The 16,343-nt window shown below is 35.6% G+C and overlaps 1 protein-coding gene across 1 annotated transcript in view; it reads right to left on the minus strand.

Moving 5' to 3' along the window:
* Nucleotides 1-16,343, minus strand: part of SPON1 (spondin 1) — a 330,987-nt gene that overhangs the window by 203,639 nt on the left and 111,005 nt on the right. The window contains exons 5-6 of the mRNA XM_039352543.1: nucleotides 15,855-15,977; nucleotides 1,924-2,072 (exon numbers count right to left, since the gene is read on the minus strand). Of these exons, the coding sequence (XP_039208477.1) occupies nucleotides 1,924-2,072; nucleotides 15,855-15,977 (272 nt within the window). The remainder of the gene's footprint in view (nucleotides 1-1,923; nucleotides 2,073-15,854; nucleotides 15,978-16,343) is intronic.

Below are 16,343 nucleotides of genomic sequence, written 5' to 3' on the forward strand. Positions count from 1 at the left end.
GTCAGTCGCTGCTATTCTTAGAGGGTGGGATAAAAGTTCCCTTCCCTCTCTCCTCACAGGGAGAAAGATACTTTGGGCAGCTTTTGCAGGAGAAAAAAATATTTGGGATTAAAGAGAGGTTCAGATCTCATCCAGTCTCATCAGTGCTGCTTTGGAGTGCCTGGTAGTAAGTTTGACTTTGGCTGTCTGCAGCCTAGTGACGAGCCATATTTCTATGGCCGGTCTTTCGTCCGCTGGTTTGGAAGGCTGCCCTAGATCAAGCAGAAGGGCTACTGCCCTCCCACGATCATGCAGGGATCCCCTCCTTGCTGGTTGCCCCTACAGGGTGACTTTCGACCTTTTCCAGGGTCCCCCAGTGATGCGAAATCGAATGCGGAAGATGGAGCTCGCCTTCCAGCAGCCGCGGTGGCCGTGATGGCAAACCAGAAGTCCTATTTCCTTGATATCTTCTTTCGCTGTTGTCAAAACATCACATTCAGAATGAAGCCATTATAATTTATAAACTTATTTACAGATATAAAAAATGTATATCTTCTTTTCCTTATAGCCTTTAATAGACTTTATTTTTATTTTATTTTTTTTGTTGGCCCCTTAGCCTATGGGATAAAAACCAATTGATGTGACCTCTTTCCCAACACTGCTTTTTAGGAAAATAATTTCAAAAATGTGGTAACCACACCTAAAAGATAGGAGAGAAAGTGTATGTGTGCTCTAGGATATTTTCCCCAGCATATGCATTCTCAAAATATAAAGTTCAAATAAGGCCTGCAGTTTAAATATATTTTTTTAATTACTATTGCTGTATCCTTGAAATAGGAAACACAATGAATATATGCAAAGGGTATATATGCCACTTCCAACCATGTTAATGTTAAAAATACTGTAACATTAATATTTGGAGCTTGAGGAAAAACTGACTAAAGTCAAGTCTGTAAATTTCATGCAAACAACTGAAGCAACCAGTTCAGCCTTGATGGAGATTATTAGCAACAATAAAGTTTGGCAAAGAAACACTGTATTATTTTTTTCCTAGAATGACTTTTTTCATGAAAGGATGCTCTATATCAGGGGTCTTCAAACTTGTCCGTTTTAAGACTTGTGGACTTGAACTCCCGGAATTCCTCAGCCAGGCATGCTGGCTGAAGAATTTTGGGAGTTGAAATTCACAAATCATAAAAGGGACAAGTCTGAAGACCCCTGCTCTATATCTTAAAGGCAGAATTAATTGCTCAACAGAAAGCAGTTTGAGATCTTTTTTCAAGCTAAATGGAACTGAAATCATAGATAAAATGTAGAAAAGATCTGGTCATTTAGATAAAATCTGATGCTTCAATGAGTTCAGCCTGTAACAATTCTTGAATTGTTGCTATTAATTCATTTCAGATGTGATAGTAGAAAATAATATGAGAATTTAAGATTACAGTACTGATTGCAAACTTCTCCCATGCCCCTCACACCATCTGCTATCACATTTATTTTGTTTCCCTACAGCACCTCCCTTCAATATGAGATGGTATGGTCACTCACTTTTGATGATTCCCCCCCCCCCCCGTGCACTTTGTAAATGCTTAAGTTAATTCACACATTGATGTCAGGAAAATAAAAGCTAAAGATGTTATACAGAAACTCCTAACTTAAACTTACAAATAAATTCTATGATTCAATATTGCATTATGAATAAACTGCAACATGGCCTAAAGAGAATATTTAATTACATGTTAAAATCCTCACCCTGGAAAAATATAATTAACTTAGTTAAAATTTCTTAGAACAGAAACTGACAATCTTCATGACAAAATATCTCAACTCATCTTTAATTACTTTTATCATGTGTCCAGTCTATTTTTAACAGCTTTTCTTGTTTTAATACATCATATTACACACATACACACACACACAAACATATTTATATATATATATTACCTGTTGCCTAATTTCTTCTTCCATTTTAACTGGGGATCCCAGCTCTGCAACTTGCTTTACCCCTTCACTTGCATATCCTCCATATTCCCAAAGAACATAGTTTTTGGAATGAGATCCACCAATAATTGCAGACCAGTGGTTGGCTCGTCCTTTAAAAAGAGAAAGAATCTTTTAAGCATTTATGAAAAAGTGTGCAGTACATTGATAAAAGCTATTGCTTCACCTACATTTGCAGGACTCCTTCCTAAAGACACTTCTTGGGAAATGGTTCATAGTTTTTATTAATATTGTATAAACTTAAGGCTTTAGAAAAACTGTTCTTAAATTTCTATCTGTATTGTTAACATTGATAATTGTGTACAGTGTAAAGCTTCCAAAATGCCACCCTTTTGAAACTATCAAAGGAGCAAAGCAGGTATTTTTTTTTTTTTAAATCTGAAGGCATTTTATTATTTAATAATAAGACATTTTTTTTCATTGTTACAATCAGGTTACATTTTTTTAAAAAAATCAAATGTGAAAAAGTGAATTTAAAAGTGTAAGAAATACTAGTCACAATAGCAATTTCAAAGTTTCTCATATGTAAGACATTCTTCATTTTACTGGCTTAGCTGTGAACCCCAAGGAAGGCAGTGTATATAGGTCTGGGCTAACATGCAATTCCTGGTACTGGGAAAGACAAAAGAAAAGTCAGCACCTTGGACAGCATAATACATTGTTCACTGATGCGGTCTTTCAACTAGAAGACTTATTGCACTAACAAATGTCTGGCAAATGAGGCTGTAAGGAACATAATCAAATCCTTAAAGAATCTTCAGTCATTTCTAAATCTTCACGGTGTTGCTTCTTCAGAGTGAAGAAGACACATCAGGTTTATCCTCTGAGATTTTAATCAGACTATACCCTAAGGTTGGAAAACTGTAGATTCAGATAAGGAGCAATCCTCCTTGAGTAGGATGACATGCTAGTTCTTGGATTTCAAGGGTTTTTTTTAAAGACTTTTCTTAAATTAAGGAAACAAGAGATTACAAGACCTTGAATTAAGGGTGTTAATTAATTTCATAGACTAATGTGAAAGAAAGCAAAATATATCAGAACAGGACAGCCCTGATCTGAACAGGATAGTCATGTTCAGTTAGCTGGGTCCCTATTTTGAGCACCTTGAATTTAAATTATCACATTAGTTCCATTTAGGAAGCACTTCTTGAATTTGACTGCAATCTTTGTACAAAGCTCAGAGGAAATTAGAACATTGAGGAGAACTTTGAATCTGACTCAACGTATCAGTTTTCCAATTGAAGAAATTCAACATTTGTGAAAAGTCTACAATAATCAGCTATGGTTCTTTAGCCAGTCTGTCTAAACAGCCCAGACTGTCATTTGAGTGTCAGTCAAGGCTAAAAAACCCCAGTATCATCTAAATATAGTCTATAATGGTGATATGAAGTATTATAATACCTTTTTTCATATAGAAATGAAAGTTAAAACTAAAACTAAAATAAGAATAATTAATTCTGGTGGGAAAATGCCCATTTAAATAAAAACTAAGACATTTGGGAGATAGATGCTGCAAAGTTGTTGTTTTTTTTGGCATGCACAATTGCTGGTAGTTCTCAACTTATGGCTGTTTGGTTAATGACAATTTGAATTAACAACAGCCATGGAAAGATTGCTTTATGCCCTGAAAAAATGCACTTTTGACAATCACAGAACATCGGACCTCTCCTCTGGTCATGTGATAGTGATATGGGTTCTTGGCTGTCCATTTGAATTTATGATTGGTTGCCAAGTGTCTCACAATCATGTGATCACCATTTGCAATCTTTTCCATCAGTTTCTTCAGAAAGTCCATGGGGAAGCCAACAGGGAAGGTTGCAAACTACTACTGCCAGCCACTATTCTGTCTTGTCTCTAGGGGCTGGCTGAAAGAGCTTCTTGCTAAAGGATTTAACTCCATGCCAGTTTGCCTGGAGGGAGGGAGGGAGGGAGGGAGGGAGCTGGTTGGCTAGCTGGCTGACTGACTTTGGTACATAAGCAGACACATCTTCATCAACAATTTAGACGATAGATGGGGAACTCATCAAATTTGCAGACGACACCAAGCTGGCAGGAATAGCCAACACTCTAGAAGACAGGCTTAGGATACAGGAGGATCTGGACAGACTTGAACACTGGGCGCTATCTAACAAAATGAAATTCAATGGTGAAAAAAGTAAGGTTCTACATTTAGGCAAGAAAAACCAAATGTACAGGTATAGTATAGGGGGTACCTTGCTCAATAGTAGTAACTGTGAGAGGGATCTCAGAGTCCTAGTGGACAATCATTTAAATATGAGCCAGCAGTGTGCTGCAGCTGCCAAAAAAGCCAACACAGTGCTAGGCTGCATTAACAGAGGGATAGAATCAAGATCACGTGAAGTATTAATACCACTTTACAATGCCTTGGTAAGGCCACACTTGGAATACTGCATCCAGTTTTGGTCACCATGATGTAAAAAAGATGTTGAGACTCTAGAAAGAGTACAGAGAAGAGCAACAAAGAGGATTAGGGGACTGGAGGCTAAAACATATAAGGAACGGTTGCTGGAATTGGGTATGTCTAGTTTAACGAAGAGAAGGACGAGTGGGGACATGACAGCAGTGTTCCAATATCTCAGGGGCTGCCACAAAGAAGAGGGAGGCAAGCTATTTTCCAAAGCACCTGAAGGCAGGACAAGAAGCAACAGGTGGAAACTAACCAAAGAGAGAAGCAACCTAGAACTAAGGAGAAACTTCCTGACAGTTAGAACAATTAACCAATGGAACAACCTGCCTCCAGAAGCGGTGAATACACCAACGCTGGAAGTTTTTAAGAAGAAAATGGACAGCCATTTGTCCGAAATGGTATAAGGTTTTCTGCCTGAGCAGGGAGTTGGACTAGATGACCTCCAAGGTCCCTTCCAACTTTATTATTATTGTTGTTGTTGTTGTTGTTGTTGTTGTCTTCCTGCTTCCTTCTCTCCCTGATATTATTTTTGACATAGTAATGTGGAGGTAACCAAGAATTTCAGTCTTATATTGCTTTGATGCTTATGTCTTCAACTTGAAACCAGCAGGTATAAAGCAACGACCTGCTATTAGTGTTCAGCAGTTGTCTTATTATCTCTGAAGGCTTGGAACCAGAAAGAAATATGCTGTTTACAAAAAAAAAAACAGACAAAAATTATTTTTATAAGGCAAAGAAGGTATTCCAGATAATCTAAAATGAATTATTAAAAAATTATTTTAAAAACACATATGTTCCTCTCTTTTGTGATAATAAAGAAACAGAAAGAATAAGTTGAGGAAAAAGTAAATGGATAAAATTCTAATTAGAGATTGGGGGGAGGCAAATTGAAAAATCCACCCATATGCATCTAGAAAGCAAACAATAGAAATGAAGAATGAAATAGATGAAGGGGAAACATTGGAACTCCAAAATGTAGATGTGAAAAAAAATGACTTGCTCAGAGAGATCAGAACTGTAATGATCCGTTTGTAGATATCATTAGGAAAAATATGGATAAAGATATAACAAGGGACAGGCTACTGGCAAGCAAATGTGTCCAAAGACAAAGAATATAAGTGGAAGTGTAAGACTGCTGCAGAGATTCTAATTGCCACCTATGGTTTTATGACTATTTTTATCTATAAAAGCGCTTTAGAGATACTTTTTGGGATACCCCCATGCCGATGAGTTAGAATATAATTGTTCTAATTTCCTATCATGGTTCTTGTTATCTATGAAAGCTGTAGACCTAAAATTCTGGAGAACATTATTATGAGTATTTTTATGCAGAGTATACTGTAAAAGCAGGGATTTGAACTTGACAAATCATAAGTTGAATGCATTCAATCTGTTATAATGTGAAAGGTTTTGAATTTTAGTATTTGTTCCCAGATGAAATCTGGGAAAAATTATAATGGCATATTTCAGTGGCCTGCTAAATAAATTGTATTCCAAGGATGCAAACTGCAAACCATCAGTTCCTTTAAAATACTATGGGAGAGGGAATAAATTAATATTCTGTACATTTATGCGTGTAATCTATAAACATGCATGTACATTTATGCATGCGGTTTATAAGCATGCAGTCTATCTGTCAATGTGGAATCACTAAAATCATGCAAACTAGTTTCTATTAAATTTGCTTAGGATTCAGTCATTGTCTTTCTTGCAAGTGCTTCCTAGTTATTTCAGTGGGAAGTACTGCCAAATCAGTATGTGAAATGTTAGAGCCTCAAGCAAGCAAAATGCTGTTTTATGATGAAAAGTCTATGCAATCTACTCAAAGGCTCAGAAAGTACAGATTGGAGTATATCTCAAATTGCCATGGACAACTTGTAATAAATGTTTCAACTGTATTTACCGTATTTTGTCAGAGGCATTGAGACGTGTGTGTGTGTGTGTGTGTGTGTGTGTGTGTGTGTGTGTGTTTTATAAATATATTTCAGACTTTGCCAAAACCAGAATTAAAAAAGGTTTATCTGTATTAAAATGCACTTTCAACAAGGACTAGGAAATAAAAAGTTTGTAAGTAATTTAGAGAAAGACATCAGCAGTGTCAGTGCTTATATCTTATTTATAAACTAGTTACATTAATACTACCAAAGGGAGGAAATAATAAGCAAAATTCTCTTTAAAGCTTTTTGTTTTTCATAGAAATCTAATAAAGTCAGCATTTTTGATCAATCTATATTCTCAATAAGAGAAAATTTGTTCCTTACAAAATACCAGGCCTAGTTTTATCAATAGTTCTACAAAATGCTGTGTTTGAAATGTCTCCTGAAATTAAAACAGCAAATTAAATATCATTTGATAAATAACATCATGAAATAGATTTATAGAAGCTATCCAAGTGAAATCCTATTAGGATGTTTCCGAAAAATTCTGTTGATGAACATTCCACAACACTCCACAGTCCAAAGTGAATATGGTTTTGCTTCACTCAATGTTTTCATATCCTCTATGCAACAAACAGCCATTTTGACAGGTACATTTCATTTTTAAAATAAAGTATCTTGATAAGGAAAAAAAAGCTTTCTGGCCTCCCAGGAATTTATAGTTACAAATTGCAGTTTGTTGTTCTGTGGGAGTTAGTGCTTCTCCATTAGTGTCAACATTTTTGGCAAAACTCCTATGTCTGGATGATTGTAAAGCAAAGAGAATAATTCTTGCTATGGCAGTGCCATGATTCAAAAATCCCAAAGGTGCTTTTTTAGGAGGCAAGTGAACTTTCTTGTTTTAATTTGGAGATGTTTCACTTCTCATCCAAGAAACTTCTTCAGCTCTGACCGGATGGTGGGGAATGGAAGGATTTATATTCCTTGCGGACAGCTGGTCATTTGCATTCTTTTAGAGAGTCATTGGGGCCATTTGGAGATTTACCTGTGTCCTCAGAGTCACCTGAGTAGTGCAAATGTCTGTGGAGACTTCTTGGCTCAGGATGTTTTCTGCCCTGTGTCCCTTCGCTGTTGAAGACAGGCTCAGGCTGTTGGGGATGAGTCTGTGTTATCTACATTTCAAACTGAAGCGCAAATGGTTCCTGTAGTCTGTAATGTTTTGTTATACAAATGACCAGCTGTCTGCAAGGAATATAAATCCTTCTGTTCCCCACCATCTGGTCAGAGCTGAAGAAGCTTCTTGGATGAGAAGCAAAATGTCTTCAAAGAAAGACAAGAAAGTCCAGTTGCTTCCTGAAAAAGCACCTTTGGGTCAACCATGACCTGGATGACTAAGAACCTCCATAGATGATTCAAAAATGTTCATATTTATGAGGTGAACCTGCATAGGAATGCAGATAAATAAAAAATAATAGTTGCATTTTCTGGCATGTTTAATATCACTACTGTAAACTTTAAGAATATTTAATCATTTCTTACAGCCTGACAACTGCGTAAAAATTATTATAACCTCTACATGATTATTTATCACTTCTGTAATTCTCAAGTGCACAAAGGGCTTTCGAAAGGATATTTCTTTCATCTTGTGATGTAGTTGTACATCATTTCATTATCAAGATGGAAAGATTCCAGAAAATAATTCTCTGATACTTCTATAAAAGAATCAAGATTTTATCCCTCGCTTTCTACAGGTTCTTTATATGTCTCAAAAAGCCAATATTCCTACTATTTTTCAAACATTTAATCAATACATGCGTTTCAAAATCAGTCCTATTTAATTTAGCAATTGGGCCTGAGGGAATACCACAAAGTCATATTATAGCAGTGGTTCTCAACCTGTGGGTCAGGACCCCATTTGGGGTCGAACGACCATTTCATGGGGGTCGCCAAACAAGGCTGTCCGCCATTTTTTCCCCTTTTCTTTGGCCACGCCCCTGGCACCCGGTGATGTATAAGTGGTTGGGGGTCACCACAACATGGGGAACTGTATTATGGGGTCGCGGCATTAGAAAGGTTGAGAACCACTGTATTATAGTTTAGCAAGGAATGACATGTTTGTGTCCATTTGCCTCCTTTCAAAAACAAAGTAACACAGGAGATAAAGCTCTATGCTTTGATTTTTTATTTTTAATGTGGTGACCTAAGTATTTTGGTTATTGGGCACATTTGGAATTTTGAGACACTTGTGTGCCTTCTCAAAAATGGCTGTCATGGTAGAATGAGATATTATAATTCAGTGTTACTGTTTGTTCTGTTATGATTATTTAAGACCTGAGAATATTATATAATGATAACTTTTTCTTCATGAGAATAAATAGCATAATTTAAATACAATACAGCTTTATTCACAATGTTACTATTTATAGCAATTCAGCTTTTAAGATCCACTCCCAGCCAATAAATGTTGTTCTCTGAGTGAGATAGATGGTCTCTACATTTGATATATAAATAAACTATATTTTAATTTATTCCGTCCTTTCTCAATGTTCCAAGTTCTAAAAGACAGTAATCCATGTATCACAACTTCCCTTTTTGCAAAAAAAAAAAAAAAACCCAACAAGCTAATAAAACCAAAAGCACATAAAAATAAACAATACACTTAATCATAATGAATAACCACTAAGAATTTATTAAACCAATATCTTGTTTTTCCAACACGTCATAATACCTCCCATGTCCAATCACCATGCTACTGATAAACAATCTGGATTTTTCAAACATACTGTATATGATATCAGTTCAAAGCCTGAAGCAGGGAGCCTCTCTAAAGTTTAACAGCAGTGAGTAGACCAAACAGTAGTAGCAACAACTCCAGACTAGTTACTAGTTATTAAAAGATCTTCTTATAAGGCCACTTGGAACAAGACAGTGAAAGACACAGGCATTGTGGCTGGAATTTCAACAAAACATTACTCCACATACCCACACACCCACACACACCCACAAACACTTCCAGCAAAATTTGAATTGCATGAACAGCTGAGAATTTAGGAACTATATTTGAAATATTTTATATTTATTTTGTGTCTTCAAGTCAGCATTGACTCCTGGCAATTGCCTGGACTGTTCTGATTGCCTGCAATCTTTTGATAAAATTTTGGAAATTGTTGGCATTATCTCCTTTCTAGAGCTGAGAGGAAGAGAGTAGCTCAAAGTTATCCAAAGTTACCCAGCTATCTTTGTGTCTATGGCAAAACTAGTACTCACAGTCTCCCACTTTCTAGTCTGGTGCCTTAACCAATAACCAACTGGCTCTCTATATTTGAAATATTTTTACTTATTCAAGGCCAAAATCTATTTTTATGTATATTATAGTACTCAAATTCTCTCTTCTGGATATTGATTTGTACTTATATAGGGCTTCTATAGCATGGTGTTTGCCTAGGACTAAGAAACTTGAAGACTACCTTATTTTCTTCCACTTATAGCCCCTCTTGTGTTTTGGTGGTGATTGTTAGAGGCAGGATGGGAATTTTCAGTCTATAGTTTATTATTTATCAGTAGATTTTATGGTCTATCAATATCACTGGATATGGAGGAAACTGAGACATGTTGGAGGGGGAAAAAGGCACTGATTTAAGAAACTCTGATTTTTCTATGACCACTGCCAGTATTATTACTGGCACTATTAGCAGAGGGAGAAATAGGGCGATTGGAAAAATGGACTGGAGGGTGTTCAGAACTCTTGGAGAGATTTAAGAACCTTATATATTCACTGGGATGGGCCTATCTTAACAGTTGCCTGTTGTTACGACTTCCGTATTTTGGAGACAGCATCTTGGCTAAGCTTGACAAAAAGAGCTCCCTGCTAAGTAATAGACTATTTAGCATAAAGTCAGATTCCCCTGCATTAGAAACATTATAAATATGTTTCCTTGTAGCTGTGTTCTATGGCATCCACACTCACTAAGCAGGTAAGCTAATTTCCTATCTAATGTCTAATTGACAATTCTATTGTGTTATAAACATTAATTGAAACCTGGCTAAATTGTGAAGATATCATGGCAATTGCTTTGTCTACTGCTTATTATTGCATAGTACAAGTTAGGCTCTTTTGATAAAACTGACTTTTCCCTTTGTATTTTTTTTTTATATTATTGATCATTCACTTAAATTTTTCCTTAAATGTCAAGTTGGGTTGATTTATCTGCACCTGAGGTAAATAATTATTTTGATTAAGAGCCGTGGTGGTGCAGTGGTTAGAATGCAGTATTGCAGGCTAATTCTGCTGACTGCTGACTGCTTGCAGTTTGGCAGTTCTATTCTCACCGGTTCAAGGTTGACTCAGCCTTCCATCCTTCTGAGGTCAGTAAAATGAGGACTCAGATTGTTGGGGGCAATACACTGACTCTGTAAACTGCTTAGAGAAGGCTATAAAGCACTGTGAAACGGTATATAAGTTTAAGTGCTATTGCTATTGATTATCATAATCACAAGTCTTTCCCATTTAGGTTGTACCCACTATGATTGGAGAAACTTTAAAAGCCTAAACATGGGACTACAAGTCATGTTAAGATCTGAAATTTCCTCTCTTTTGGCACCTTTTCACTTAATTCTTCTTGAATACCCAAATTGAGAAAAAACCTTGTCTGTCTTTATGATTTTGTAATTTTTCCCAATAATGCCATCTGGACTACTTTATTATCCAGTTTTCTTTGCGGGATGTATCAGCACACCGTCTGGTGCTTTGTAATGTCATCTCCCAGCCAGAAAATCAAATTTCTCCAACATCCTTTTCCCAGCTTGTGTCTTCTTGCTGTCAGATATTTAAAACTGGAACGATACTAAAACTGGCAGAAGCCCTGAACATTTCCTTTAGCACTACCATCAAATCTTGACTTTCTGGCTCCTGTTGTAGCCAGGTGCTACCCCCTAAGAATCTTTGTTCCTGACTTAATCAGTATGTGCAATGCAAATCCAGGTACAGAAAAAGTATTGGAAGAGTCCCAGTGGATGAAATAAAACTAAAACTAACTTTTAATAGTCAAACAGTTGTATATTAAACAATCTATTATCAATCAATAGCTTACCAATAAAGGAGAATATTTGTACCTCAGGATTGAAATCAGGGGTCCTTGGTGCTCGCTGACCTTGGTTGCTTTCTTGCAGACCTTTCATTACCTAAACTAGGTAACTAGGTATTATTCTTGGTTGTAAGTTTTCACTTGATTAGAATGGTTTCTTCTTCTTTTCTGTTATTCTTATGGTTCCTTAGGATATTTCTTTACTGTTTACTATATCATCAGTATAATTTTTTTTTGGATCCTTAATTTCACATTGCCAGATTCAGTATTACATTTATATAAATTCCACTCAGGTATAGGCCTCCATATCTCTTTTAGATGAGGCAGTGTAACCCAATCTCAATCAATCAATTATATATATTTTTAAATCACCAGTCATTACAAATAACAGTATAACATATTTTGTTAGATTGCCTCTCAGGTGTTTTGGCTTGGATGTCATTGCATACCTTAAACATGGGTAAGACATGTTGCTGCTGCTGATGTTATTGTTTTCCTGATCATCCTGTAGCCATGAGACTAGAAAGCTGATTATTTTCATTTCTGGGCTAAGGTAGCAGTTTATCAATTATATACTACTTTCAGCCTTTATTCAATCCCAAGATTTCTTTTAGGACACCTTGTGATGTCTCCTCCTTCTGTCAAATTCCTCTTTTGGTAATATTTTTCTATAGACTTCAAATCTAGTCCCATTATCATTTTCCAAGCTCTCCCTATAGATACTGTATTCTTCATTGTCCTCATTATCCTCCATTCTCATTACATGCTTCGGCAAGTAACCTGATCTAGTTTGTTTCATTTACTAGAATAACATTTTGTCTTTGGGTGTTTATGTCCCTTAGTTCTTGTTTTGTGAAGTCAACTTCCTTTAACTCTTCAATTAAAGTCTAAATTAATAGAATTTATAAAGGAGCTAAAATACATAGCTTTAGGCCTTGCTTTATTTGTTTTTTTTTGGGGGGGGTCTGATGAATTAAGGACATCACCAAGTTATACTTTGTTAGTTCATGGAAGCTAGTGGAAAATGAACATTTTAAAATGATGTCCATATGTATGTATATGTATAATTAAGATTTAAGATTCTTATATTACTTATTACCTTAATTACCTTATTGTCTAGTTGAATTGATTGTTCCAGATTTTATATTTTGAAAGTAGATTTATTGTTTTATTGAGAATTAATTGCATTTTAATTTTTTAATATTCTATTACTTTGTATATTATATATTCATTTTACAGAATTTTAACATAATTATTTGCATGCAATAGTACTAATACAATGACAAAAGATTAAGCAGAATGTCACTCTTCATATCAATACCAAACTGGAAAACATTATTTTTTCCTATGTTAGTTAAAAAAGGGAATAAAAATTTCAGTGCATTGTTTTGGTTTATATCCCCAAATTAACTCCATAGATTTAATTATGTAAGAAATCAGTAATTTTGGAACAATATCACTTTCCCATGGAGCTGTTTTTCAAAAGTGAAGTTTTACTAGACTGCATATAATTAGCAATGATTGTGGCTAGCAGTGTTGCACCTCATATTCCAATAAACAAAGAAATAGCAGGTAAGAAGAAAATGTATTATAACTGAAGGGCAAAACTGTTATTATAATTGAATGCAATGACAGAATGAGAATGCATAATGGTAACTGCTGGAATAATGAAGCAACAATAGTTGTTCCACATTCTTTTGTTAATGGTGACAACAGAGTTTTGTTTAGAAAAAAAGAAGGTAGTTGCAAATGATATAAATTACAGAGCAATCAAAGAGTTTGTCTCAGTAGCACTGCCGTGAATATGTAGCATATTGTTAAGAGCAATAGTATGTACTAGTCAAACAAGACATTGGTTTTAAAAGATCAATCATAAAAGATTATTATTGAAGTAAATGGATGATTATTACAGTCAAGTGTTTTTTTGTGGATATGTACTTCTTGTTTAAAAAAAGGGAAAGATGACTTAAAAGTGATTATTTCTTTAAGAACTTGGTATGATGAGTGAGGACAGAATCAGGTAAAACAGAATTGTTGAATGGAACTTGGATTGGGTCTTTAAAGAATTACAGTAACAGGACTTCGCTGTAGCTTTTGTTTTGTGCCTTGGAGCCAGATTTTTGATTCCTGGCAACTGTCTGAATTAATCCCTGCAGTTTTTCTGGCAAGGTTTTTGGATATGACACTGCCTTCTTCCTAGGGATGAGAGAGAAAGAGAGAGAGTGATTGGGCTATAGTCACCCAGCTGACTTTGTGCCTAAGGCAGGACTAAAACTCCCAGTTTCTAGGCTGATGCCTTAACAGCTGCACCAAATTTTGCTATGATACTTAAACAATATTTATATATCAATATACAAATATCAGAGGAAAGCTGTTCCAGAATAATACTCTCCTCCACAGAATTTGCTAAAGCCTTGAAAAAGCTTTGAGATGGGAAAAATTAAAATTGAAGAGGGTATTGTATACTGAACAGAAATAACATACAGCATAACAGCAATTGAATAGAGATAGTATACACTGCAGTATAATAGAGAAAGCAACAGAATATAGAAAGCACCCACATAACACTTTTATATATTTGTTTTTACACAATAAAATATCTCCCCAACTCTCACAGGAAGATCTAAATAAAATACTTGTCTGGGGTCCAAGGCTTTTGTGTCTCTGAGAACCTGGGTCAAACTAATTGGGTAAGATTTAAAAAGAAACCCATGACAATATCCCCCTGAGATAAAAATGGGCTATAAAATACTACTCTAGTGCAGGAATTCTCAATTAGTGCACCCTGGATTTAAATTCACCATCATTCTTTTAACTGTGTAATATTAGCCCCAGCTATTGAATAAAAATATTCCTGTAATCTGCATGCTTCTCAATAAATGTGCCTGATATCTTCTCTTCTCCATGCCCCCCCCCCTTTTTTTGTCTTTGGCTGACCAATAACCCACTTTTCCATGTACACTAAAACTGAGCTGCAAACATTTGGGGGGTCATATTAAGTAACAGATACTAGATTTATAGGTCATTTTATAGTATTTAATCTATATTTTAATACATTATCCCAGTGATAGTCCTATGGCCAGGTTGAAATAATAACTGAAAAGGAGATTTATGTTTGTTTTTTTACTCATTTACTAAATTTATTTACTGCCCATCTTACCACAAGGTGAGATAAGAATCTCATTTAAGCTAAAAAGATTACTCATAAATATTCATTAGCTGAAGAAGCAACAAACAGAACTTGGAACCCACATTATTCAGAAAAAATGTTTACAAATAACAAAAGAACTTTATTTTTAGTCTACCAGTTGAAGTATATCAAATACTTTTCCTATCAACAATCACTACCGCAGAGTTCTCCAATCATTTTAGCTTTGCGGACGGGGGGGGAGAGGGGATGGTTCCCTACATGCAACAGGCAAGTGGGTGCAGGCACAACTCCATTTCTGTGAGAGGCAGGCACGTGTCCTACCGCTCACATAAATGGAGTGAGCTCAGCCGCTGCTTGTGCAAGTGGGGATGTGCACACTCATCCTTCTACCACTTCTGCAGCCCTGTTACAAAAGGCTCAGGGCCCAAAAGCAGACTGGAGTTGGGGACCCCTGCACTATAGAATCTCAGCTGTAGGAAAAGTTAATTATTGCATTTGGTCTATGGTTTTCAACTTCAGTCACAAATTCAAAGCACAAATTTTAATGTGTCAATATAAACTCCTTTATTAACATATCCAGCTCTATATCTGAATCAGTGGCAGTCTTCAACTTAATAAAGCTTAGGCAAAAATCTATGAAGCTGATATCAATAACACTTGATATACAGACAAAATTTCTGGCTGCATGAACTTTAGCTTTGTTGCTTGGGAACAAAGCAATATTAAAGAATAAAATACGCACAAAGCCTCTCATAATACATTGCCCATTGTATAATCTTTATTAAAGCAAAATTGAAAATGATTCAAAATTTCGGTTCATTTGGTTGGTTTCACTGCCACTGATATGAAGGTATTATTTAAAGATCTAAAAGTAAAGTCCAACAATAGAACTAGAAAAAAAAAAAGGTAAAACCCTAGGACCTCTAATACAGGGAGCTGCAATCAAATAATGGCTGAGTTTTTTCCCCCACTAAGTATCAGGATTATATTAAATTAAATGTATATATAAAATCCTGATCAGCACTGAAAATAATAGCCCAGAGCATGAATGCAATTAGGGTGCCATGTTTTTAAATAAGCATCCAATTAGATCTGTAATCCTACATGTTCAATGCTTTGAAATGCTATTTTGTCTCAGTATTTTCCCTGTAGGGTGGTAATAGAGGGCTGTTGAAATCTCATGATCCATAAAATAACTGAAAAATCTTTACATTTGGTTATGAAAGCTCGGCTGCTTTTCTACGCATGTGTAAAATCTGAATACAAAATAATTAAAGTCCTTTGAAAGACCATGTAGGGTCTTCTAATGCATGAAAAAAAAATAGAATACTCACGTGGATAATCTTTTGGATGTGATTTCTCTGACCAGTTTCCATAAAAGGTAAGCCTATATTTAGCAGTTCCACAGGCACAGCAGTCTAAGATTGGCTTATCTGTCACACCCTCCATGGCTGAATCTAATAAGAAATAATAATATAAAACATTGTTTTGGGTAATACATAATTGTAAAAGGGTTGTGTTATGTACTATAACAAGGAAACAAATTTTGTTCCAATTCAAAGACAATAGGCATATCAGTAAAGGGATTTCATTAAATGAAACATAACTATCGTCATACATAGCACAAAGATTGCCTTATGTCCCTTTTGCCTGTCAAAAATCCTCAAGAATGATAGTGGATGGACCCTGGAACAGGCATGTGCACAGCAACATCCCAGGATCCAGATATTTCATATGTTTCTTCTTTGCAAGAGTACCTAGGACTTGTATACTAGGATAGTTTCTATGTCTGTGTGCTTACTTACACCTGTTATTTACATCTT

The sequence above is a fragment of the Crotalus tigris genome, unplaced genomic scaffold (genome assembly GCF_016545835.1).
Source record: "Crotalus tigris isolate CLP2741 ecotype Arizona unplaced genomic scaffold, ASM1654583v1 scf7180000018436.2726382, whole genome shotgun sequence".
NCBI classification, from domain to species: Eukaryota; Metazoa; Chordata; class Lepidosauria; order Squamata; family Viperidae; genus Crotalus; species Crotalus tigris.